This window comes from Nycticebus coucang, chromosome 17 (genome assembly GCF_027406575.1).
Source record: "Nycticebus coucang isolate mNycCou1 chromosome 17, mNycCou1.pri, whole genome shotgun sequence".
NCBI lineage: Eukaryota > Metazoa > Chordata > Mammalia > Primates > Lorisidae > Nycticebus > Nycticebus coucang.
In genome coordinates, this window is record NC_069796.1 from 82484756 (window position 1) to 82510891 (window position 26136).

General features: G+C 41.3%; 1 protein-coding gene across 1 annotated transcript; it reads left to right on the forward strand.

Moving 5' to 3' along the window:
• The first annotated feature begins 22243 nt into the window (after positions 1-22243).
• On the forward strand, positions 22244-24845 carry PROP1 (PROP paired-like homeobox 1). Its single transcript, XM_053567487.1, has 3 exons — positions 22244-22352; positions 23554-23786; positions 24507-24845. Exons 1-3 carry the CDS (start codon positions 22244-22246, stop codon positions 24843-24845), a joined length of 681 nt encoding a protein of 226 aa, XP_053423462.1.
• Positions 24846-26136: the final 1291 nt, after the last annotated feature.

Here is a 26136-nt window from a genome sequence, read left to right on the forward strand (position 1 = left end):
CGCCACAACGCCCGGCTATTTTTTTGTTGCAGTTTGGCCGGGGCTGGGTTTGAACCCGCCACCCTCGGCATATGGGGCCGACGCCCTACTCACTGAGCCACAGGCGCCGCCCAATCACTAAAATTCTTAATCTCCAATTACGGCAGAAGTAGTGTCCCAGACGTAACACTAGATGGAGACTCACTAGAAAAGAAATTGCCTCAAAAAACAAAGAGACTCTCTCAACTTTTCCCTCCTCCTCCACCTGGAGACCACTGTCAAGGAAAGGGCTCCAAGGACTTACAGGGGCTCTTCCCAGTTTTCCACTCAGTCATCCGGGCGAAACCACCCTTTATGGCAGGAATAAGGTCTTAACTGTCCTCACAGACTGGAGCAACCATCAGGTCTAACCCCACCTGCCTCCAAGTAATAAAGAGATACATACAAATGGTGAGAGTTTCCAGCAAGCCTCTCACTGTTGTTTTTCACAGCCCTTTCCTTTTGGCCTTGGCCCTATCTAGGACACACCCAGCCCTTTGTGCTTGTTAATTCTTCCTCCGTCCACCTTGAATGTGTCCCACATCCTTGGATGTGATTTTTCTGGAAAATTACCATGCTGGAAACTCTTTTTCCTAAAAGGGGAAATAATTTTAGGATTTGACAAACCAAACTGTGCTCACTTGAAGTTGGAATTCCCTGAGTCCCCAGATTCCTTCATTTGTTATGTCGGTCTCTGTTCAGAAAATAAAAACAGGCTGTGCCCGGAGGCTTATGCCTATAATTGTAGCACTTCAGAGGCCAAGGCAGGTAAATCACTTGAGCTCAGGAGTTTGAGACCAGCCTGAGCAAGAGCAAGACCCCGTCTCTACTACAAATAGAAAAACTAGTTGGGCATTGTGGTGCACATCTATAGTCCCAGCTACTCGGGAGGCTGAGGCAAGAGGATCTCTTCAGTCCAAAAGTTTGAGGTTGCTGTGAGCTATGATGAGGTCAGGGAACTCTACCCAACGTGACAGGGATAGACAATGTATCAAAAAACAGGCTTGGCACCTGTAGCTCAGTGGTTAGGGTGCCGGCCACGTGCACTGGGACTGGTGGGTTTGAACCTGGCAAGGGCCTGCTAAACAATAATGCCAATGATAACAACAACAACAACAACAAAAAACAGCTGGATGTTGTGGTGGGTAGTCCCTAGTCCCAGCTACTTGGGAGGCTGAGGTAAGAGAATTGCTTAAGACCAAGTGTTTGAGGTTGCTGTGAGCTGTGATGCCATGGGACTCTGCTGAGGGTGACATAGTGAGACTATGTCTCAAAATAAATAAATAAATAAACAACCCCCCAAATAACACCACCCCTTCCCTGCTGAATCAAATATTCTTGATGGGCAAAATCATCCACTGATGTTGGCGAAATTTATAGCATACCTCCTATTAAAATCCAAATCAATCCATCAAAACCACTGCCTAGTAGTAAATAGTATTCACTAAACAAGATGGCACCACAAGATTTTAAACCTGTTATAGAAGAACATAAAAGACAGGGCCTTTTTATTTTGTGTATCCGTTGTTGTAAAACTCTAATTATACCTATCACAAAACCAAACAACTATGGATGGAGGTTTGTTCAAGGCCTCCAAGCAATAAACCATATTGTTATTCCAAGGCATCAGTGGTTCTAAATCTCCAAACTTTGTTAAACTCTATATGAGGTATGTCCAACCCATGGCCCACAGGCTGTATGTGGCCCAGTACAAAATTGTAAACTTACTTAAAACATTATGAGATTATTATTTTTTTTGTGATTTCTTTGGCAGAACTCAATTGCACACTTTTCAAGCATGAACTTTGTAGGTGACAACACTGTGTCACAATGTCAAGTAAAATAAAAATACATCCTCTCTTGCTGTTGATGCACATTTGTAGCTTTAGTTTTACATCACTGTGCATCTTCCAGTGTGTAATCTTACAAGTGTAGACAGTTGAATCGACACCATTGGGTATTAGATGTGCTCGTGATAACTTGGTGAGACAGTGATTATCAATAATATTTCAACTTACCATTGCAAAGTTAGGCATTTAATATTATTTAGAAGTCAGGTAAGAATTCTTATTTGATTATTAAAGATGCTCCTACACCTCAGTGACACCTCACACATTGCTTTACAATTCCCTTTGCCTCATCCTTCATCTGCATCTGAGACGTGGAAGGGCCCAAACCTTGCTTCTATTTTCCTGTCAATTAATTTTCATAATAAAAGTAAATATGGTCCCTTATGTACAATCATGTTTTAAATTGCAGCATAGCTTCTACAATGTCTCAGAAGAAAATAGAACACCCAAAATAAAAATTATGGATGAAGGATAATTTTTGAATGAAAGGTGGACAGGTGACTACTTTTTAATTGAGTCAAATAGTAAGGCACTCTGCTTATTTTGTGGGGCATATGTGCAAGTTTTCAAAGACTAAACTTTGAAAAGGCATTATATACAAAAACATGCTGCCAAATTTGGTGTGTAGGAAGGGTTGTATCATAAGGACAAAATAATTGAACTGAAAAAAATGTGTCTTCTCAAGAAAAATTTTTTTTAAAAGTTCCAACTCAGATTCCATCCTGAAAGTTAGTCATGTGTAGCATATTTAATAGCTAAAAAATTAAAACCACTTATTGATAATGAGTTTATTAAGCAATGTGTGAAAAGCATGTCAGCTATAATTTGTCCTGACCAAAGAGGGATATTTCTAAAATCAATTTGTCTCACCAGAACATGGCCAGGTGAATTACAGAAATTTGAAGATCCATCGAAAAATGGTTGGAGAGTAAAGCTGCTAATTTAAAATGTTATGCTTTAGTGATGGATGACAGTACTGATGCTACAAATACAGCTCAAGTTGTCATTTTTATTAGAGCTATTGATGACAAATATAATGTCATGGAAGAAATGGCTTCTTTAGTGTCATCAAAAGATACAATTCCATCAAGAGAGTTGTATGAAGCAGTAAAAAATATATTTGTTAAAGCAATTTTCTTTGCCCATTATCCACATATCTGGTGTAGTTACTGATGGTGCCCTAGTGATGGTAGGTAAAATAGGAGGACTTGTAAAATTAATAGAAGACGATGCAATCGCTGCTCCAAATTCACATTTAATGAAGTACCATTGCATAGTACATCAAGAAAATTTATGTACAAAAGCTTTAAAAATGGATAATGTCATGCAAATCATCATCAAGACTGTGAATTTCATAAGGGCCAAGGGCCTAAATCATTGCCAAATTCAGGAATTCCTTAAAAGTATTGATGCTGACTGTAGAGACATTATTTACTTTTCAGAAGTAAGATGGCTAAGTTGAGGCCAAATGTTGAAACAATTTGAAGTCATTTATGGTAGCAAAAACCAAATTTGTGCCAGAACTTGATGATGAAAACTGGCTTACAGATTTATCATTTTTTAGTGGATCTATCTGCTCATTGAATTTAGTTAAACAACGTAAAAACTAATTTATGAATACAGTGTTTCAAACCATAACAGTGTTCCCAGTGAAACTGAAATTATGTCAAGTTCAGATTAAGGCAAACAATTTAATGCATTTCAAGACATCAGATAAACATGAACAGCAGGAACTAATGCAGCCTTGCTTGTCTTTTTGATACAAGAACTTGAAAATGGATCGCAAGGTTCTTGAATATTTTGGTGTATTTGCAATTCTCCTTTCAGTTGACATGAATATGTTACCTGTCAATTTTCAAATGGAATGCATAGAGCTGCAATTTGACATCCTACTTAAAGAAAAATTTGATTGTGTCTCTTTATTGGACTTTTAGAGGTCCTATTTTACCAGAGATAAATATCTCTTGCTTTATAACCACACCCTATTTGCATCATCACTTTTTGGCAGCATCTAGATTTACAGCAACTATTTTAAAGAATGGAGCACACTGAGAGTAAAATTAGAAACAAAATATCTGATGAGTACTTTGACAACTCACTGAGAATTGCAAATACTTCTATGGAACCAGATATTGATGCCTTAGTTTCTCAAATACAATGTCAATATCCTATTTTATGTTGCCCACTTTTCTTTTACTTTTATACTAAAAAATACCAAAAAAACCTAAAGATGTTTTAATACATAGATATGTACATTTTCTATCTTAGTGACTGCAAATTTGGGACCTGCCCAACAATTTTAAAAGACTCTGAATGGGCAGCTGCATAATCAGAATTATTATATGAGGACTTTTTTGCTTGTCTGTGGTGGCAGATAATCACAATAATTAGACATTGACTTTTTTTTTTTCTTTGCTCATCAGCTTTCATTGGTGTTTGTGTATTTAAAGTGTGGCCTAAGACAACTTTTCTTTTCCAACGTGGCCCAGAGAAGACAACCCTATGTATAGCCATAATTAGCAGGTCTTTCACAGTCACCGGTCTGTGTCATTTATTCTTCATATTCCAGTAGATCAAGGCAGCCAGTATGGTTTTGCCTTTGCTTGGGAGGCCAAATGTTCACCTGGACAGTAATATCCCAAAGTTTGCCCCTTCCTACTGTTTTCAAATTTTTTTTTTTTTTTTTTTTGTAGAGACAGAGTCTCACTGTACCACCCTCGGGTAGAGTGCCGTGGCGTCACAAGGCTCACAGCAACCTCTAACTCTTGGGCTTATGCGATTCTCTTGCCTCAGCCTCCCCAGCAGCTGGGACTACAGGCGCCCGCCACAACACCCGGCTATTTTTTTGTTGCAGTTTGGCCGGGGCTGGGTTTGAACCTGCCACCCTCGGCATATGGGGCCGGCGCCTTACTCACTGAGCCACAGGCGCCGCCCCTGTTTTCAAATTTTAAAGGCAGACTTAGAGGATGTGGCTTTTCCCCAAGACTCCACGTTACTGCAATATTTATTTATTTTGTAATTATATGTATTACATTTTTTTATTATATGTATTTTTATTAAATCATAAACTCATAGATCGTGTATACATTAATGCATTTATGGGGTACAATGTGCCCCATATAGAGTATAAATGTCTTAACACAATAACTAAGTAAACGAGACAAAGTACGTATTAACCACTGTGATGTAAGCATTACTGCAATATTTAGATGATTCTCTTCTGTGCTTTCCTCTATAAGTAGCCTGTGGAAAAAACAGTGCACATCTGTTAAAGCAACTGGCTGCTGAAAGTCATGAATTCTGTCAAGAGAAACTGCAACTATTGGCTCAGCACCCATAGCTCAGTGGTTAGGGTGCCGGCCACATACACCGAGGCTGGTTCGAACCCAGCCTGGGCCTGCTGAACAACAATGACAACAGCAAAAAAACCCAAAAAAAGCCAGGTGTTGTTGTGGGCACCCATAGTCCCAGCTACTTGGGAGGCTGAGGCAAGAAAATCGCTTAAGCACAGGAGTTTGAGTTTGCTGTGAGCTGTGATATCATGGCGCTCTACCAAGGGTGACATAGTGAGACTCTGTCTCAAAAACAAACAAAACCAAACAAAACAAAACAACCATCCCTCCCCCCCAAAAACTGCAGCTATTAATAGTAAAAGCTCAGGTGAAATATTTGGATCATTTAATTTCAGAGTATTAGATTGCATTTAGATCCAGACCAAATTCAAACAATTTTATGATTTCCAGACGCCAAAACCAAACACCAGCTCTGTGCATTTCTTGAACTGGCTGGTTATGGTTGTAACCAGATCCTGGACTTTGCCTCAGCCTTCCAAGGAGCTGGGACTACAGGCACCCGCCACAATGCCCGGCTGTTCTTTGGTTGTAGTTGTCATCGTTTAGTAGGCCTGGGCCAGGTTTGAACTCACCAGTCTCCGGATATGTGGCTGGCGCCCAAGCACTGAGCTACTGGTGCTGAGCCAGAAGAACAAGTTTTTAATAAACTGAAGAAGAAATTGGTAAATCTTCCAGCTCTAGGTGATGCTAGATTTAAGTAATTTATAATTAAGGTCTCTTTTCCCTTCTTTGTATGTGAAAAGGAAACACCTCACAGATCTTAACCCAAAAAAATGAAGGGCAGCCCCATCCTCTAGGACACTATAGTCAACAGCTGGATCCTGCCACCTGCAGAGCTCGCCACTGCCCAGGATTAGAGCCTGCCGCAGTCCTGCTAGTCAAGGCAGCTTAAGAGACAATTATAGGGTCCCCCCAGTTGTACCTGTAGAAGCTCTCACACTAGCACCACACACAGCATCTTTCTGCCAGCCTGTCCCTTTTTTTCCAGCTTGTACCCATCTCTACTAAAAACAGAAAAACTAGCCGGGCATAGTGGAGGGTGCCTGTGGTCCCAGCTACTTGGGAGACTGAGGCAGGAGGATCATTTGAACCCAGGAATGTGAGGTTGCTGTGAGCTAGGTTGATGCCATGGCACTCCAGCCTGGGCAACAGAGTGAGACTCTGTCACAAGCAAACAAAGAAATAACCTGTCTTGCCAGATGCTCTGATATTTCTGTTATTAACTACTGTACCTGATTAAGTCATTGGGTTATAGAAAAGATGGTTACTTTAAGAAAACAATGCTGGTGGGGTAACATCAATAAAGCAGCCAAAAATGCTTATTTGGCCTGCCCCACCTATCATAATTCAATCTTGGGAAGCCAGTACACACAGTCCCGGCCCTTTTGACCTCCTCAATGGGCCATTTGAGGTTTGGCAGGTGGATTTTTGCCTCCCTCACTTGGATTCAACTGTGTTTTAGTTTTGATCTATAAGTTCTTCCATTGGGTTGAAGCCTTCCCCTGCAGATGAGCCACCACCTCTGCAGTGGCTAAAGTCCTATTAAAGAAGATAATCCATCTCTAGAGTGCCACAGTGACCAAGGCACCATTTAATTGGACAAGTTATAAAACATGTATGATATGTGGTATTTGGCCAATTTTATAACACTTTCATTGTGTTTATCATCCCCAGTCCTCTGGGCTAGTTAAATGCACCAATAGTACCCTTATGAACCAATACATGGCCAAGCCAAGTATGGTGGTTCATGCTTGTAATCCCGGCACTTTAAGAGGCCGAGGTAGGAGGATCACATAAGCCTAGATATTCAAGGTTATAGTGAGATAAAGTAAGCTATGATCACACCACTACACTCCAGCCTGGGAACAGAGTGATACTCTGTTTCTTAAGAAAAGAATCAAAAACACAGCCAATTGGCAAAGTTTATGGAAACCTTACACTTGTCCACTTACCACTGATCAGTACCAAAAGCCCTAACCACAGTGCTTCAGAATTTAAGGGCCATTCCGTTTGGATTATGTACACTATCATCAACCAAGATAATTAGTGGCTACCCCATGCATTTGGCCTTAACTTCCTTAGCCTTCAAATTAATAAGAGGTGAAATGTATGATGTTGTAATGGTATGGTCAAATCTATGGCTAAAAAATACACTCTGGTGAAATAATCTCTTACTGTCTGCTTCTAGGAGACAAAGTTGTAAAACACCACAACCTTCAGCCAGGAGATTTTGTCTATTGGAAAAAACATTTACAAAAATATTCCCTCCAACCTTGCTGTAGGGACTCATAATAGGTCCTGTTGACCAACCCTTGTGCTGCCAAACTTAAAGGAATTGATGTCTGGATAATGCATCTCATCTACATAAAATAGTAGCTCCTGAGTGGATGTGCACTCCTATTGATTAATTAAAACTAAAAATGTCTAGGATTTGAAGCAGATAGCATCTAACTATATGGCTTTTCCCAAGATGTCCAGACCAGGCCTGTGTACCCTTTCCTCATTTCTTAATTCTTATGTTATTTTCTCCCTCTTTTTTCCTGAAAAAACAAGGCCCTTGTCTACATTCCCCAGTCCATCACCAAGGAGACGAAATCTTACCAATTGTCACATCTGTGATCATAAACCCCAATCTGTTCATGACTCTAGTGACCCCTTAGTCCAACCTATAACAAACATCACTAACATTCCAGGTCTAACCACCTGTACAGATTGTACTCCTGAACCTCCTATAGGATTAAGTGTTCTCATCCACCTTTCACTCCTGTTCCCTCCCTTACTTATTCAAAACAATGGTCCTCTCATTGGATCCTAGAAATATGTAGTGAACCATCCCTCTCAAAACATTCCTCGAGTTTCCATAAGATAAATAAGAAAAATTACTGGGATTGATTTTGAGAGGAGGGGCCATTATGTCTTTGTAAGTTAAATAACTGACCCTTAGTTTAATTCTATCACAGACAGAAAATTCACAAGTGAAAAGATTGTCTGTGTTTCTTCTACTGGGCACATTTTCTTGTGTGGATAGGATATCTCAACAAGGACCTCCAGATGTTTAGAGTAACAGGAAGCCAATGTGGATTGGGATATCTGACTGCTCTGTTGTCGATACAAATAGATCTGAAACTGATCGCTGGAATATTCATGGGAACAGTCTCCTCTCAAAAAGTTAAATATGAGTTACCTGGTGGATTATGGGACTCTGGATTTACCTCCTTTGGTGGATCTTTTGTATCATAGTATGGTGTAGCTGCAGATGAGGAAGAGAGATTTTTCTGCCACCTGATGAATTTTTGCAGACTCCACTGCAAAAGATAGCACTGTGCAACTGCACCTATTAGCTTCTCTTGCCAAGGTAGTGTTAGATAACAGCACAGATTATCTATTAGCTGGCCAGTGTGGTGTCTGTGGTGTTGCTAATACTATACACATTAGTATTTTGTATACATATTGTAGCAAACTCCTCTGGGGAATTGAAACTCAGTTCCATAAAATAAGAGAACAAGTTGCCTGGATACAACAAATCTCACCCAGTTTGCTAAGGTCACTGATCCATTCAGTTGGTTGCTTTTAAGTCTAGGTTTATAGCTTGAAATCTTTATGCAAGCTGGAACTGTCAGATTGCTGTTTCTTTGTTTTGTATTTTCCTTTTTAAATTACGTACCTGTTTTCTGTCAAATCTTGGCAGAAATATAACCCCTGAAAAAATAATATTGTCCCAGTGCTTTGAGATGTTAGTCAATGCCTATGGAACAGACAAAATCAAACATTACAATGAAATCCAGACAAACTAAGCCTGACAGCTTCTCCTGGCCTCTTCCTCAGATGTCAGATGTGGCTACACAGGTCTTGACATTGACTTCAGCTCTTGATCACTCCCCCTCATGTGGAACCAGATCAATTAACTGAGACAGGTTCTTCCCAGTACTGAGAGACACTTAAAATCTGACTATCAGCTAATTGATCAGCAATGCTTTTGGAGAAAGACCTTGATCAAAAGGGAGAAATGTGAAAGTTGCTGATACCAGGATGAAGCATATCTGAGATAAGAATGTTTCCAAGTACTTTCTAACAACTCACCAGAAATCCCTTCACACCCTTCACATATTGCTTGCTTTGCACAGTTTGCATATTTTGTATGTATACTGGAGAGGTACTGGCCCCATGGTATACATACATTTTTATGACAATGTGTATACCTAGACATTCTTTAGCGATGCTATAATCCAGATAAAGTGCTCTTGAAAGAATGCTTGCCCAGTAACAGCATCTCCACCAATGAACTGATGTCAACTCTGACTTGGAGGCATCAGAATGAATGAGTGCTGCTTCCAAGCAGCTTCTGTGAACTTCTCTCTTTTTGCCAATGAAAGCTTGCCCTGAGCCGTCCCTCACTAGATGCACCTGTGGCTTGCCATAGTGCATTCTAGATTATAATCCTTGCTTTTATTCTTGAATAAATTCAACATATTTGGAGACTTTTTCTTTGACTTTTTTTTAGGTTGATTAGAGCATTTACTTCATATATGCATCCCCAACACAGGAGGTGTATCATTTCAAAACCAGTGCACTTGCCTGTTCTTGAGGCCGAGCTCTCTGGTGTAGGGAGAGTGAATGTAGAAAGCAAGCCTGGACTCCTATCATAGGGACAGCTACTATAAGAGTCTAAGATAAAATTGTCAACCAACCCAGACTTAGCTATCCAAACTAGGAAGGTTCAGTGAGTGCCTGGCACACTCTCAAGAGCTATTCATGATGCACAGAGATAACTCAATTTGTCAGCATGAATGTAGTATTCTATTATGTGAATATAAAAAAATATGTTCATCTATTCTCTTACTGAAAGGATTTGGATTACTCCATTCCTTTGTATTACAAGTGATGGTGCAAGGAGTATACTTCTACCATGGATGGAAGAATTCTACACACACACACACACACACACACACACACACGGTTGAACCTTAAGAAATTGCTGATGGTTGACTAATTTTTGACCTATAAAAAACCACAAATGTTTTATGGTTCATTTTAATAGAAAATAAATTACTGGGTCAACGTGTATGTGTGGGTTTTCTTTCAATTTTAGTAAACATTTGTTGCAACAATTTGCTCTCATCAATTAATAGTTCAAAGAGTTCTTTCTCCAGCTTGTTCCAGCAGTTGACATTATTATATGGTTTTTGCACTCTATGATGGATGTGAAATAGTAACTCATTATTTTAATCTTAATTTTCCTTATTTTATTACTAGAGAAATTGAGCATCTTTTCATGTATTTATTAGACAATCTATTTTTCTGTTCTCCAAATTGTCCTTTTATATCCTTTCTCCAGTTAGTAATGGATTGTTTATTTTTTCTTATGCATATGTTTTAGTTCTTTATATATTTTGGATTTTAGTCTCTTACTGCCTTCTGTCATACAAAATGCTTTATATGATATAATCAAATTAATAGAAATATACATCATAATTCTACTTTTGATATCTTAAGAAATTCTTCTTTAACCTATGTTCATAAAGATATTCTCCCACGATTTTTTCTAATAGTTTTAAAGTATTATTTTTCACATTTAAGTCTTATAATCCAAAATGATTATGGCTATTTTGATATAAATTGTGAGTGGGATATATATTTATAACTTTTTTTCCCATGTGGGGAGCTAAATAATACAACATCATTGTGGAATCATTTCCCTATTGGTTACTGAAGTCTATTGCACAATTTATTAAGGCCCCATATTTTACTGAGTCTATTTCTGCACTGTCTGTTCTGCACTGTAAATCTTCTTTCCTATTTCTGCCTGAGTCTGTCTTAATTAAAAGTATAAAATCATCTAGATATTTGGAAGCTAACATTCCTCTTTCTTGATTTTTGTTTGTTTGGTTTGTTGTTGTTCTTTTATAATAACCTTGGCTTTTAGTCAGAATAAAACCCCAAAGGTACAGAGGAAATTGTCCCTTTTGTTGCTTAAGTTCAATGAATTATGGACAGCTGTGTAAAAATGTGATTATACAAAAGGGGTATGATCTAATGCTAATAGACTGAATGGGGAAACCCAGCAGGGCCTGTCTATCTAGATTCTTCTTGGCCTCTCTGAGCAGCATTCCTTCCTTCTGGGTGTGGTCAGGCAGACCCCTTTCTGGAATGGGGGTCTTGACCTACAGTCAAACAAGACAAATTAGAAAATTTCTTTATGGCCAGTTTTTTACACCAATAGGGCAGAAGGAAAGTTAGAGTAATATTTTTTGGTTTTATGGCTGGTTTTGGGTCAAAGAGGTTCTGGTTTTTGTGACCCACCTTGAGGAAGAGAGTGTTTTAATACTATTTTCTATGGCTAGCCTCAGGGGAGAATGGGATTGAGGGACAAGACAGCAGGAAAAAGAGGAAAACTTTTGCTTCTGAGGCTGCTTCTGAGGCTTCATTTTGGGGAGTTGTTTTTTGAGTCCCAGCAAAAACACCCCCCCAAATCCCAGATACTTACAACAACTACCTTATCTTACAACAACTTACAACAACCACCTGTTTTGTAGGTTGAATGTGGGTCTACAAGGCTCAACTAAGCCTGGCTTCTTAGGCTCATGTTTAAGTCTGCTCCTAGCATCTCTCATTAGAGGACCCATGACAAAAGGGGAGTACTTCTTGTGGCAAACTTGTCCTTTGGTGAATAGCAGGAATACAAGATGCCTCTTAAAGTCTCTGATCAGACCTGATACACTATCACTTTGGCCCATTTTTCATTGGTCAAAATAGGTCACATGACCAAGCCCAAAGTCCATGGGAATAAGAAAGTACACTCTGCCTTCTCTACTGAATGGATTGTACTACAAAGTTGCATTGCAAAGAGTGCAGAAATATAATTAAGACCTATCTGTTGTACTAGATAAGAGCTCCTTGAGAGCCAGGATGGTATCAGGTTAGGCTCATCATTGAATCCCCAGCTTCTAGGACAGTGCCTAGTATGCAGTAGGCACTTAATACATGCTATTGAAATAATGGATGAATAAATGGATGTTTGTGTTTCTGTTAAAAAATATAATCCTAGCTTTTGGGATGTTCACTCTTCCACATATACTTTTAAATCAGTCATTGAAGATATTGAACATCTACAACAAATTATAGGTTTTGATTGAAATTATACCAAATATTTCAATTAAGTTGGGGGAGAATTAACACTTTTCTCTTTCTTTCCTTCCTTCCTTCCTTCCTTCCTTCCTTCCTTCCTTCCTTCCTTCCTTCCTTCCTTCCTTCCTTCCTTCCTTTCCTTCCTTCCTTTCTTTCTTTCCTTCTTTCTTTTTTTTGAGATAGTCTAATTCTCTTGCCCAGGCTAGAGTGCCATGGCCTCAGCCTAGCTCACAGCAACCTCAAACTCCTGGGTTCAAGACATTCTCCTGCCTCAGCCTCCCAAGTAGTAGGGTCTACAAGTGCACAACAGCATGCCTGGCTAATTTTTTTTTATTTTTAGTAAAGATGAGTTGTCATTTTGCTCAGACTGATCTTGAACTCCTGAGTTCAAAGGATCCTCCCATCTGTGCCTCCCAAAGTGCTAGGATTAGTGGCCTGAGCCACTGCACCTGGTTGACATCTTGAGTCTTCTTTCAATGGACTATCTTCTCATTTATTTGGGTCATATTTTATGTCCTTTGGTCCTCATACATGTATGACCTTTTACTTTTCTAAATTTCTTACACATCTTTGACATCTTTATCAACTGCTAGATAATCATTTAGCTTTTATCTATTGATATGATGAATTATTTTAATATAAGCCTATTTTCTTCTTTTTGGTTATGGTTAATACTTCCTTTCTGGGACTTCATTCTACTCATTTATCTTATATATTTCTTTTTTTCAATACACTGGATATCTTTGTATTGTCCTTTCTGAACAGATGAGCTAAACAAAAATTTAGTAGTATCTTCACAAGGCATTATTCATATCTACCCAGAACACAGAAGGAATGTTCTATGAGTGAACTTATTTTATAAATGAGGAAGATGTGGCTTATCCGAATTCAAATTCTACAATCACCCCTCACTTGCTGTAGTAAGGAGTGGTTCCAGAATTTGAATTTAGATAATATGACTTGCAAAGAGTCTTTCTTTCTAGGATCAAAGTGTCCTTAAGAGGCAGAAACTTATTGGGCGTTCAGTGTATTTTGAGTGATCGGCATTTCTGCAAGGTCACCGGGGGACTAGAAAGAGTGTATCTGATACTTCTGGAGGTATCAGAAGTACTAGAAGGTCTAAGAGTGTTTGGAAGGCTAAATGTCCTGGGAGTCAGAGTATCTTAGAACACTAAAATTGGTGGGATCTCACCTAATGAGCACAATGCAAGGGTATATTTGAAAGTAACTAGGAGTACCATTCTGTTTTGATCACTATGGGTTTATAGTACAGTCTCAGGTCTGGTAGCATGATTCCTCCTGCTTTGTTTTTATTGCTCAGTAATGTTTTGGCTATTTGAGGTTTTTTCTGATTCCATATAAAACGAAGTATTATTTTTTCAAGATCTTTATTTATTTATTTATTATTTATTTTTTTGTGTTTAAACTAATTTTTTTTATTAAATCATAACTGTATACATTGATATGATCATGGGGCATCATACACTCGCTTCATAGACCATTTGACACATTTTTATCACAATGGTTAACATAGCCTTTCTGGCGTTATCTCAGTTACTGTGCCAAAACATTTACATTCTACATTTACCAAGTTTTGCAAATACCCATGTAAGATGCACCACAGGTGTGATCCCACCGATCCCCCTCCCTCTACCCACCACCCCCACCTCCCTTCCCCACTTCCCCCTATTGTTAGGTTATAACTGGGTTATAGCTTTCATGTGAGAGCCCCAAATTAGTTTCATAGTAGGGCTGAGTACATTGGGTACTTTTTCTTCCATTCTTGAGATACTTTACTAAGAAGAATATGTTCCAGCTGCATCCATGTAAACATGAAAGAGGTAAAGTCTCCATCTTTCTTTAAGGCTGCATAGTATTCCATGGTGTACATATACCACAATTTATTAATCTATTCGTGGATCGATGGGCACTTGGGCTTTTTCCATGACTTAGCAATTATGAATTGGGCTGCAATAAACATTCTGGTACAAATATCTTTGTTATGTTGTGATTTTTGGTCTTCTGGGTATATGCTCAGCAGGGGGATTACAGGATTGAATGGCAGATCTATTTTTAGATCTCTGAGTGTTCTCCATATATCTTTCCAAAAGGAATGTATTAATTTGCATCCCCACCAGCAGTGCAGAAGTGTTCCCTTTTCTCCACATCCACGCCAACATCTCTGGTCTTGAGATTTTGTGATATAGGCTAGTCTCAGTGGAGTTAGATGATATCTCAAAGTAGTTTTGATTTGCATTTCTCTGATGATTAAAGATGATGAGCATTTTTTCATATGTCTGAAGGCCGTGCGCCTGTCTTCTTCAGAGAAGTTTCTCTTCAAATCCCTTGCCCAGCCTGCGATGGGATCCCTTGTTTTTTTCTTGCTGATGCGTTTGAGTTCTCTGTGGATTCTGGTTACTAAACCTTTGTCAGAGATATACCCTGCAAATATCTTCTCCCATTCTGAGGGCTGTTTGCTTGCTTTACTTACAGTGTTCTTAGCTGTGCAGAAGCTTTTTAGTTTGATCAAGTCCCAGTAGTGTATTTTTGAAGCTGCTTCAATTGCCCGGGGGTTTCTCCTCATGAAATACTCACCCAGACCAATTTCTTCAAAGGTTTTCCCTACATTCTCCTCTAGTATTTTTATAGTTTCATGTCTTAAGTTTAAATCTTTAATCCAATGAGAGTCTATCTTAGTTAATGGTGAAAGGTGTGGGTCCAATTTCAGTCTTCTGCAGGTTGCCAGCCAGTTCACCCAGCACCATTTGTTAAATAGGGAATCTTTTCCCCACTGAATGTTTTTAATTGGCTCGTCAAAAATCAAATAGCAGTAAGTAGCTGGATTCATCTCTTGGTTCTCTATTCTGTTCCAGATATCTACTTCTCTGTTTTTGTGCCAATACCATGCTGTTTTGATCAGTATCGATTTGTAGTAAAGTCTGAGGTCTGGTAGTGTGATTCCTCCTGTTTTTTTTTTTATTTCTGAGTAAGGTCTTGGCTATTCGATGTTTTTTCTGATTCCATATAAAACGAAGTATTGTTTTTTCAAGATCTTTAAAATATGACAGTGGAGCTTTAATAGGGAGTGCGTTGAAATTATATATTGCTTTGGGTAGTATGGACATTTTGATAATGTTGATTCTTCCCAGCCATGAGCATGGTATGTTTTTCCATTTGTTAACATTTTCAGCTATTTCTTTTCTTAGAGTTTCATAGTTCTCTTTATAGAGATAATTCACGACTTTTGTTAGGTAAAAAAGCAGTTAAGGACTCTATCCCATTCACAGTAGTGCCAAAGAAGATGAAATATTTGGGAATTTACCTAACAAAAGACGTGAAAGATCTCTTTAATAGGAATTGCATTAAAATTCCAAAAGCAGAGAAGTAGATGTCTGGAACAGAATAGAGAACCAAGAGATGGATCCAGCTACTTACCGTTATTTGATCTTTGACAAGCCAATTAAAAACATTCAGTGGGGAAAAGATTCCCTATTTAACAAATGGTGCTGGGTAAACTGGCTGGCAACCTATAGAAGATTGAAACTGGACCCACACCTTTCACCACTAACTAAGATAGACTCTCAAATCTTTGGATCAAAGATTTAAATTTAAGACATGAAACTATAAAAATACTTGAAGGAAGTGCAGGGAAAACTCTTGAAGGAATTGGCCTGGGTGAATATTTTATGAGGAGGACTCCCCAGGCAATTGAAGCAGTATCAAAAATACACTACTGGGACCTGATCAAACTAAAAAGCTTCTGCACAGCCAAGAACATAGTGAGTAAAGCAAGCAGACAGCCCTCAGAATGGGAGAAAATATTTGCAGGTTATACCTCCGATAAAGGTCTAATAACCAGAATCCATAGAGAACTCAAACATATTAACAAGAAAAGAACACGTGACCCCATCTCAGGGTGGGAATGGGACTTGAAGAGAAACTTCTCTAAAGAAGACGGATGCAAGATCTACAAACACATGAAAAAAAGCTCATCATCCTTAATCATCAGAGAAATGCAAATCAAAACTACTCTGAGATATCACCTAACCCCAATAAGAGTAGCCCACATAACAAAATCCCAAAACCAGAAATGTTGGCATGGATGTGGAGGAAAGGGCACACTTCTACATTGCTGGTGGGAATGCCCACTAATACGTTCCTTCTGGAAGGATGTTTGGATAATACTTAAAGACCTACAAATAGACCTGCCATTTGATCCTATAATTCCTTTACTAGGTTTATACCCAGAAGACCAAAAGTCACAATATAACAAAGACATCTATACCAGAGTGTTTATTGCAGCCCAATTCATAATTGCTAAGTCATGGAAGAAGCCCAAGTGCCCATCGACCCACGAATGGACTAGCAAATTGTGGTACATGTATACCATGGAATATTATGCAGCCTTAAAGAAAGATGGAGACTTTACCTCTTTCATGTTTACATGGATGGAGCTGGAACATATTCTTCTTAGCAAAGTATCTCAGGAATGGAAGAAAAAGTATCCAATGTACTCAGCCCTACTATGAAGCTAAATTATAGCTTTCACATGAAGACTATAACCCAACTATAGCACAAGACTATGGGGAAAGGGCCAAGGAAGGGGAAGGGAGGGGGGAGGTTTTGGTAGAGGGAGGGTAATGGGTGGGGCCACATCTATGGCGCATCTTAGAATGGGTACAGGCAATTGCACTAATGTACACAGCTATGATTTAACAATAAAAAAAGAAAAAAAAAAACAAAAAAACCCCAAAGTAACTAAGAGTAAATTTTAAATGTCTTACCATAAAAAATAATTGAGGTGATGGCTGTGTTAATCAGTTTGATTTAAGCATTCCACGTTATATCCCATAAATGTATAGTTATGATTTTAATTAAAAATTAATTAAAAAAAGAAAAAGAAAAAAGTTAAATTAAAAAAAAAAAGATATCCCTCCAGGGTTGAATATCCTAGAAGGCAGGATGTTCATAGGCTCAGTGCAGATAAGGTGGTTTTATGTTACTCAGGGGAATCAATGTGTCTTTATGACACTGATGTCTCAGGTGGTCCTTGTATGGTCAGAGTAGTGCCCTGCAGGTTCACTTTGTCTCAGGATAAAAAGCATGCCCATCTAGGTTCCAAGTGTCTGATTGGATTGGGACATTTTAAAAGGTCAGAGTACTCTGGGGGACAAGGTGTTTAGAAGATCCAAAGAGAAAGGACTGATGAGCCTAAAAGGTAAAAGTCAAAGAGTCTGGGAGACTTGGAGCATCTTGGGAAGACATGAATATTGCAGAGACGAGGTGTTATGGGAAGCAAATATTCTGGGTCTACAGGTATTTTTAATATGTTAGAACACTTTTTGAAGTGTCCTTATAACATTATAAACTTTGTGGTGAGATTGTCCTGGAAAATAAAACTATTTTCACAGTGTTAGGGTGCTTTGGAGGTTGGTCTGGCTTGAGTGATTCAGAGACTCCGAATGTTCTGAGAGTCCAAAGCTGTTAAGACTATTAGGAAGGTCAGTATATCCTTTTGGTATCTCAATGTATGAAAATCTGATATTCTAAGGAGATTAAGGTTTTCAGACACAAAGACAGCCCAGAGATCAGGCAGTCTTTGAGGGTTTGGATAGACTGGAGTGGATCTGTCATGGGGTACAATGTCAAAAGTATCCTTGTATGATCAGAGTATTCTCAGGAATCAGAGGGTCCTGGAGGAGCAGAGTATGTTAGGTGGGGTGAGAGTATCCAGCAAATCAAGATATTTTGACAGTTTGGGGGATATTATTATGTATTATATCAATATTTAGGAGATCTTGTAGGGAATGTTTTTCCTGTGAGGCCAGGATTTCTTGAGTGTTGGAATAATTACCTTGTGTGGCAAGGCTCAGTAGCTTACACTTATATAATCTCAGTGACTCAGGAAGCTGAGATAGGAAGCTCATAGCTCAGAAGTCCAAGTCTGTAGTAAGCTATGATGTCACTACTGAACCCCAGCCTGAGCATCTGAGTGAGTCCCTGTCTGTAAAAATAAACAAATAAACAAATAAACAAATAAGAATTGCCTTGTTGGCTCAGCACCCATAGCACAGTGGTTATAGCGATAGCCACATACACCCAGGCTGGTGGGTTCGAATCCTGCCCGGCCAGCTAAACAACAATGACAACTGCAACAACAACAATAAAAATAGCTAGCTGTTGTGGTGGATGCTACTTGGGAAGCTGAGGTAAGAGAATGGCTTGAGCCCAAGAGTTTGAGGTTGCTATGAGCTGTGACACCATGCACTCTACTGAGGGCAACATAGTGAGACTCTGTCTCAGAAAGAAAAAAAAAAGAATTGCCTTGTAGATAGATGCAGTGGGTCAAAGCTTCTTTGGGCTGTCTGTATGTTGGGGGAAGGGGAGAGTGGCAGTTATTAGGGTACCTGCTGAGGGCAGAGATAGTATGCACTAGAAGGTTGAAGTGTCCTGGAATCAAGACGTCAAAGCATCTCATGTACTAAGGTATGCTGTATGGTCAGGGTGTCTTGGGAGACCAATGTGGTATCTATAGTCAATCAAAATATCATATGGGGGTGGCGCCTGTGGCTCAATGAGCAGGGCGCTGGCCCCATATACCAAAGGGTGGTGAGTTCAAGCCCGGCCCCAGCCAAACTGCAATGAAAAAAACAGCCGGGCGTTGTGGCTGGCGCCTGTAGTCCCAGCTACTCTAGAGGCTGAGGCAGGAGAATCACCTAAGCTCAGGAGTTTGAGATTGCTGTGAGCTGTGATGCCATGGCACTTTATCTAGGGTAATAAAGTGAAACTCTGTCTCAAAAAAAAAAAATATATATATCATATGGATCAGATCTGTGTGATCAGGTTATCTTTTAGGTTGGTGGGGTTGGTGGTGAAATCAAGTGATTTTTCCATGTCCACATGCCCTTTACAAGATTTGAGCCAACTAGCAGTTCTGAATGGGCAGGAAGGCAGGATTCTCTTGAGTGTCTAGATTCTATCAGGTCATGGAATTCCTTGAAGGGTCAGAGTTTTCCAAATCTCATCATGCCTTTGTGTCCTGGAAGCCATTGTGAGGCCAGGTATCATGCTGACTATAAGGCACTGTGGTCAAAGCTTCTTGTAGAGTCCATGTGCCCTAGAGAGTGAAAGCATCCTTTGTACCCTAGGAATTCAAGGATCTAACAGGGCCAGAATGACTCTGGGGGTTAGGGTCTCCCAGGGACTGTGTAGTAATAATGATGATGATAACAAGCGCACATTACTAGGTTCCAGGCACAGTCATGAATGCTTCTCTTCTATGAATTCAATCATTGCAGCTGTGCATGGTAGGTACAGTTGATCCTCAATTCATGGGCTCCATATTTATTAATTCACTTATTCACTGAAATTTATTTGTAACCCCCCAAACAATACACTTTTGGAAAACTCTTTGACACTTTTGTGGGCATCTTCGGTGGTATGCATGTGCAGAGCAGTGCAAACTTTGAGTTGCCACATTCCCAGCTGAGGTCAAATAAGGCAACGTTCTGCCTTTTTATTTCAGCTGTCATAGGTCTCACAAGTTCTTTTCACAACCTATTTGGTGTCATGTTTTTCATATTCTTATGCTTATGTTGGTGATTTTATTCTTTAAAATGGCCCCCACGTATAATGCAGAAGTGCCATGTAGTGTTCCTAAGTGCAAGAAGGCTGTGAGGTACCTTCCCAAGGAAACAGTCATGTTGGATAAGCTTCCTGGAGTAGAAGGAGGATTGATGTCTTGGAGGAGTGCTTCTCAACTTTTCTGTTGTTACTGACTGTTCATGTTCTCCCAGAATTCATATGTTGAAGCCCTGCCCCCAGTGTGATGGTATTTGGAGGTGGGGCCTTTGGGAGGTAATTAGCTTTAGATAAGGTTATTAGGGTGATGCCCCAAGGTGGTGTTAGTGTCCTTATAAGAAGAGGAAGAGAGACCAGAGCTGATTCTTTTCCCGCCACATAAAGACCCAATGAGAAGGTGGCCATCTGCAAGCCAGGAAGAGAGGCTTCACCAGGGAGCCAGAAAGACTGTCCCTTTGATCTTGGACTTTCCAGCTTCCAGAACTGTGAGAAATAAATGTCTATCATTTAAGCCACCCTGTCTATGGTATTTTGTTATGGCAGCTTAAGCTGACCAAGAAAAACATTGACTCAGTTCCCGGGGGATATTGTTACAATGCAGATTCTGACCCAGTAGGATGAGCCTACTGAGGTGGGCCCAGGATTCTGCATTTCTAACAAGCTTCCATGTGCTGCTGCTGACCCATGAATCCCGTCTTAAGCATCAAACCCAAAATATTATGATTTTTCCTGTCTCAAATTATCAGAGTATTTTCAAAGGATATGTGCCAATCTGGGAGTGGTGGCACAAGTATGTAGTCCCACCTACTAAGAGGTTGAGGAAGGAAGACCACTTGGGCCCAGAAGTTTGAGGCTCTAGTGAGCTATGATCACTACTGTATTCCAGCTGGGCAAGAGAGTGAAACCCCATCTTAAAAAAAAAAAAAAAAGAAAGAAAGAAAAGTAAGGAAAAGAAAAAAAAAAAGACAGATAAAAGAAGAGAAAAGGAAAGAAAAGCATGAGTGTGAATCAGTTAGCATGACCTTGGGGATCAGACTGTCCTATGGGTATAGTGTGTGCCAAGAAGATTAGTGTATTCTGACCAGGTCAGTGTCCTGAAAGGTTGAGGTGATGTGTTCCAGGTATCATAGTGTTCCTAGGTTTCAGGGTGTCTTGGGGGATCCTAAGGTCCTGGGCTTTCAGTTGTCCTTAAAGGATCAGGTCAGGGTGCCCTAGGCATGTCAGAATATATTTCTTGGGTGTAAAGAACCTCAAGAGGCAGAGTACTATGGGGTCAGCTTGTCCTTGAAGAATGAGCATGTTGAGACATCAAAGTAATAGCAAACTGTTTTAGAGTCTTGAAGTCTGGGGTGGGACAGGGGGTCAGGATGCCCCTGGAATTAAGATACTCTTATTGGTCAGGTTTTTCTGAAGATCTGAATGACCTTGGAAGATTATGGTATCCTGGGGGCTCTGAGTGAATGAAGAGATAATGTTTGGGGCAAGAAATCGGAGAGTACTAGAAACTCATTATACAATTGGGTTCAGGTTGTCCTGTGGGGTTGGCTGGTATATTCAGATATCAAGGTATCTGAGAGGGTACAGCACACACTTATGACTTTTTATTTTTGGTTTTTCTGGAAACAGGTCCTTGGCTGTCACCCCAGGCAGGACCTGCTTCTGGCCTGCCCCACCCTCTCTCCCTTCTCCTCCCCACTGTGGGGTTGTAAGGAGGGGTCTTAGAAGAAATGCATTTTCTCCTCCTTCCCCTGCCTGCTCTCAGGAGGGGATTTAATAGGACAAAAGAACCTGGTCCTCTGGGAATACGAGCTCTTGGCCCTGGTCCCTGGACCCTCCGACAGAACACCTTCCCTCATCCGGCTTGTGATCCTCCCCTGAGCAAGGGGCTCTGGTGATCAGGTAATGATTGGAGGGGCCCACAGGGGAGAGGAGGAGGTCACTCCTCCAAGACTCAGGGAAAGAGGGGTGGTGTGATAAAGTAGGCAGCCAACAGGAAAGAGACAGCAGTGTGCTGTGGGGAGAAGGGGCAGAGAAGCGTAGAGACAGAAACAGAGAAACAGGTGAGGTCCAGACAGAGAATGAGATGACATAGGAAGGAATGGGAAATTAGGAGACAATTAGAAAAAAGGAGGGACAGTGAAAACGGCAAGGATATCTATCTGTATCTACTCACATTCATTCAGAGACAGACTCAGGTATAAAGACAAGTGAGATAACAGGTGTAGAGAAGAACAACAGAAACAGAGCAAGACTGACCTAACATCAGAGACTCAGGGGCACAGGTGACTGGACGGTCTTTGGTGTCTGTTGCTGGCCATGGAAGCAGAAGGGAGGAGTCAGCAGGGTAAGCCAAAGAAAGGGAGAGTTTGCAGCAGCCTCTTGCCTGAGAGCCGCCCTGCCGCTGGGACTCTGACATCCATGATGGGTGAGTGCATCTTTGGGGTGCAGTTGGGTCCCCAAGAAAGCAGTGGGTGTGTGGCTCAATGTTTAGGCTCCATGGGGCAATGTTAGGAGTAGAAGTTAAAAACAGAATCTTAGCATGCTAGAACTGTGGGAACTTTAGAAAGTACAGGACAGTATGACTCTTTGGCCTTACAGATACAGAAGCTGAGCCCCCAGTGGCATGAGAGAGCTGCTGATCAGCTCGCACTGCGGTAGGGTCAGAGGTGCAGCTGATATCTGGCCCCTCACTCCTGATTGCAGAGCTCCTCAGCCCAGGGAACTGCCATCTCTGAGGGACAGAGCTAGGGAGCCAGGCTTTGGATCCAGGAGGGCTGATTCAGTGTAGGTGTCCCCACAGTGGATGGAGAGTGTAGGCTGAGGGTCATGCCCTTGGGTCCCCATGGGGATGCTGCCTCAGCTCCAGACATCTCCTTTTCTCAGTGTGTGCCTTCCAGGTGTTTCCTTTTCCCTCCCTTTTCTCTCCTCCCTGTGGCTTTCAGACTAATTAGTGTGGGGCTTACTGAACCTGCGGAGGAGAAGCAAACCTTTCCCACGAGCTCAGGTTCCTGCAGTCTGGTGGCCAGGCCAGGGCAGGGTTAGGAGAGAAAATGGTAAGTGAGTGAAGGGAGGGTGTGTCTGAGCAGAAGAGGAGGAATGTTTCATCTTCCCAGGTGAGGGGTGCAGGAGGATGGGAGCTGTATAAAGAAGGCACAAGTGGAATGTGAACCTTGAGAGAGGGGACAGGAAACAGGACTCTTCCCTGGAAAGCTGGAACTAGGGGTAAGGCAGACAGCAGAGCCGCAGATGTTTGCCTGTGTTCCCAGAGAAATACCCAGAGAGGTGAGGGCCACCTGGAGGGGCATGTGTCTGGGGGGTGCAACAGAGAGAGGCACACAGTGGTGTTGCCAATGGACCATGCCTGAGTGCCCAGGATGAGAATGAGTCTGAGAGTGTACCCTGTGGAGAGCACAGTCTGATGCAGGGGACTCAGAGGTGACACTGGGGTGGAGGCTGATCAGCAGCAGGGTGCAGGAACAGGGGTTCTGAGTGCTCAGGGTTCCTGGTGGGGGTGTGTGGATGAACACAAGGGGAGTAGCAGGGGGCATGGAACAGAATCCAGGACCAGCACTGGGGTTGGACAAGTGGTCCTACTCGAGGTGACTTCTCCCCTCTTACCCCCTCAGACATGAGTGCTCAGGCCTACAGGAAGCTCTCCAGTGCCGGAGTGGGGAGACCAAGGCTCTCCCCACAAGGAGCACAGAGGGGTCGACCACACTCTCGGCGCCGCCACCGCACTACCTTCAGCCCAGTACAGCTGGAACAGCTGGAGTCAGCCTTTGGGAGGAACCAGTACCCTGACATCTGGGCTCGGGAGAGTCTTGCCCGGGACACAGGCCTCAGTGAGGCCAGAATCCAGGTGATTCCCGGGTTCCTCCTCTCTTTGGGAAGATCTCTTTGGTGCTGGAGGACTGCCTGGGCATAAACTGTCACATAATGTTAGGCATTATAATCCTGACCTAAATGTTTGCTGGAACATCTAGGCCCCATCTAGCCTCAACATAACTTCCTCTGCATCTTGAATATCACTTGAGTTTAACCTGGGCTCTAACCCAATCTAATTTGGATTTCAACGTTTAATAGTGATGTGAATTCTAATAGAAAATCAACACTAACTGTTCGCATACATACCTAACCTTGTCCTAACCCCTGCTTGGAAATTCAATCAGCCCACTGCCCCTTGTCCTAAGCCTTAAGTAAACCCTACTCTAAATGCAAGCTTGTCTGTAACGATTAAACTTATCCATAGTCTTAATTGCCAAACATAACCCTATGGGAAATTTCCCATTCTCTGGGGGAGGAAAAATGTCATTGTTATCATATTTATCTCTTTCTTTTTGGGAGTTGACATTTGTTAATCAAAGTTGCCGAAAGTGGGCAAATTTAGACACAGGTGTCAGGTAAGCATGTGGGTTTCACTTTGTTGGTAGACAGGCTCAGCCTCACCCTCTGGAAGAGCTTTACTTCTTCTGGCAATGTGGTAGAGGCTCCCCACCACCTGTACCTCCTGTCAATGGAGGAGGGGTTGCCACCTCTTTGAGACACAGGCTCTGATGTGGCTATTCTCCCCCCTCTCCAGGTCTGGTTCCAGAACCGCAGAGCTAAGCAACGGAAGCACGAGCGGTCACTGCTCCAGCCACTGGCCCATCTGTCTCCTACCACCTTTTCTGGTTTCTTACCTGAGTCCCCTGCTTGCCCTTACTCCTATGCAACATCACCTCCACCCATGACCTGCTTTCCTCACTCCTACTCCCATGCCCTTACCTCCCAGCCACCTGCAGGTGGCTCCTTTGCTCTTCCACACCAGTCTGAGGACTGGTATCCCACCTTGCACCCAACCCCTACTGGTCATCTGCCCTGTCCCCCACCCACACCCATGCTTCCCCTCAGCTTTGAACCACCAAAGTCCTGGAACTAAGGTCAAACAAATGCCTGTGACCCTTGTGAAACATGAAGAAAATTGGGTAGCTTCCTTTCCGTCTAAGGATGAAGCAGAAATATGGTGCAGGTCAGCTCAGAGATTGGTAATTAAAAAATGGAAGATCATGATCAATTTTCACTGAGGTGATCAATGCAGAGAATTTGGGAAGGCGAACTACTTAGAAGGTATAGGTAAAAATGCCTCAGAGGAGGTGAATGGTGGAAGGGTAATACTGATAGAGACATCTGGTGAATGTGGATGATTGCAGGACATAGAGTAGAAGGGCTTCATTCACTGAGGTCATGACTGAAGAACTCCATCCCAGCCCTTTCTAGCTGACTTCACTAAGGCTTTTGATTTAAAGTCTGCCCTGTGCCTCCCTTCTCTGTTGCCCACTCCCACCCCAAATAGTCCCTAAATTTTGTTCATTCTGTTTTAGAAGTATCTCTCCAGTTTGTTCCTCTCCTTTCTGTTCCAGTGGACGTTTATTTTTTCTGGCTCCACAGATTCTGACTCACCATCCTTGTCGGTTCCCTTAGCTCTAGTCTCTCCCACTTCCAACAGACCTCTGCAAATCTGAACATCAAGGAATGGCTTTCTAATGGCTCTCTAGTAAAACATATGCAAATAAGATCTGAATAGCTTGGCCTATAAGAGTCTCTAACATCTGCCTTCAACTAACTTAATCATGATATGGTTTCTGATAGAGCAGAAGCCATTCGATTTAGGGCAAACTTTTCCAAGAGCAAACCATCTGAGGCTCATAAAAGATCATTCCCAGGAAAGGACCTCCCTTTCATGAGAAATGCCTTGATCTGAGCCTTCCCATAAGAAACCCTATATAGCCTAGTTGGTGATACCATTTTTATGCCATATTGCCTGTAATGTACTTATTTTATTCATATTTCATGTATATATATGTAGACCTACCTCCCTTATTGGCAAGTCCATAGGACAACACTTAGTAAACAGGCCTCTAGTGGTGAATACTCATGGTGTTTGTAGTTTTTTTAATATATTATTTAAGAAGCCTGAAGTTAAATTCTTGTATTACACATTTGCATACTTACCTATTATCTCCTGGGACTGAACTGCCTGCCTTCTGGAAAGATCATACGCGTTTGCATTCCACCAAATTTACCTGAGTATTGTTGACCTTTACCATTTTCAACAATTTGTTAACTGAAAGTGATGTCTCCTTGTTACTTATTTTTATTTTACTTTTTTTAGAGGCAAAGTCTCGCTCTGTTGCCCAGGGTGGAATGTAGTGGCATAATCATAGCTCACT

Bases quoted from the DNA above. Each gene is read 5' to 3' on its own strand.
- PROP1 (XM_053567487.1), top strand. From the start codon at position 22,244: ATGGAAGCAGAAGGGAGGAGTCAGCAGGGTAAGCCAAAGAAAGGGAGA. The intron at 22,353-23,553 runs GTGAGTGCATCT...TTACCCCCTCAG, and splicing joins GACTCTGACATCCATGATGG to ACATGAGTGCTCAGGCCTAC. The intron at 23,787-24,506 runs GTGATTCCCGGG...CCCCCTCTCCAG, and splicing joins TCAGTGAGGCCAGAATCCAG to GTCTGGTTCCAGAACCGCAG.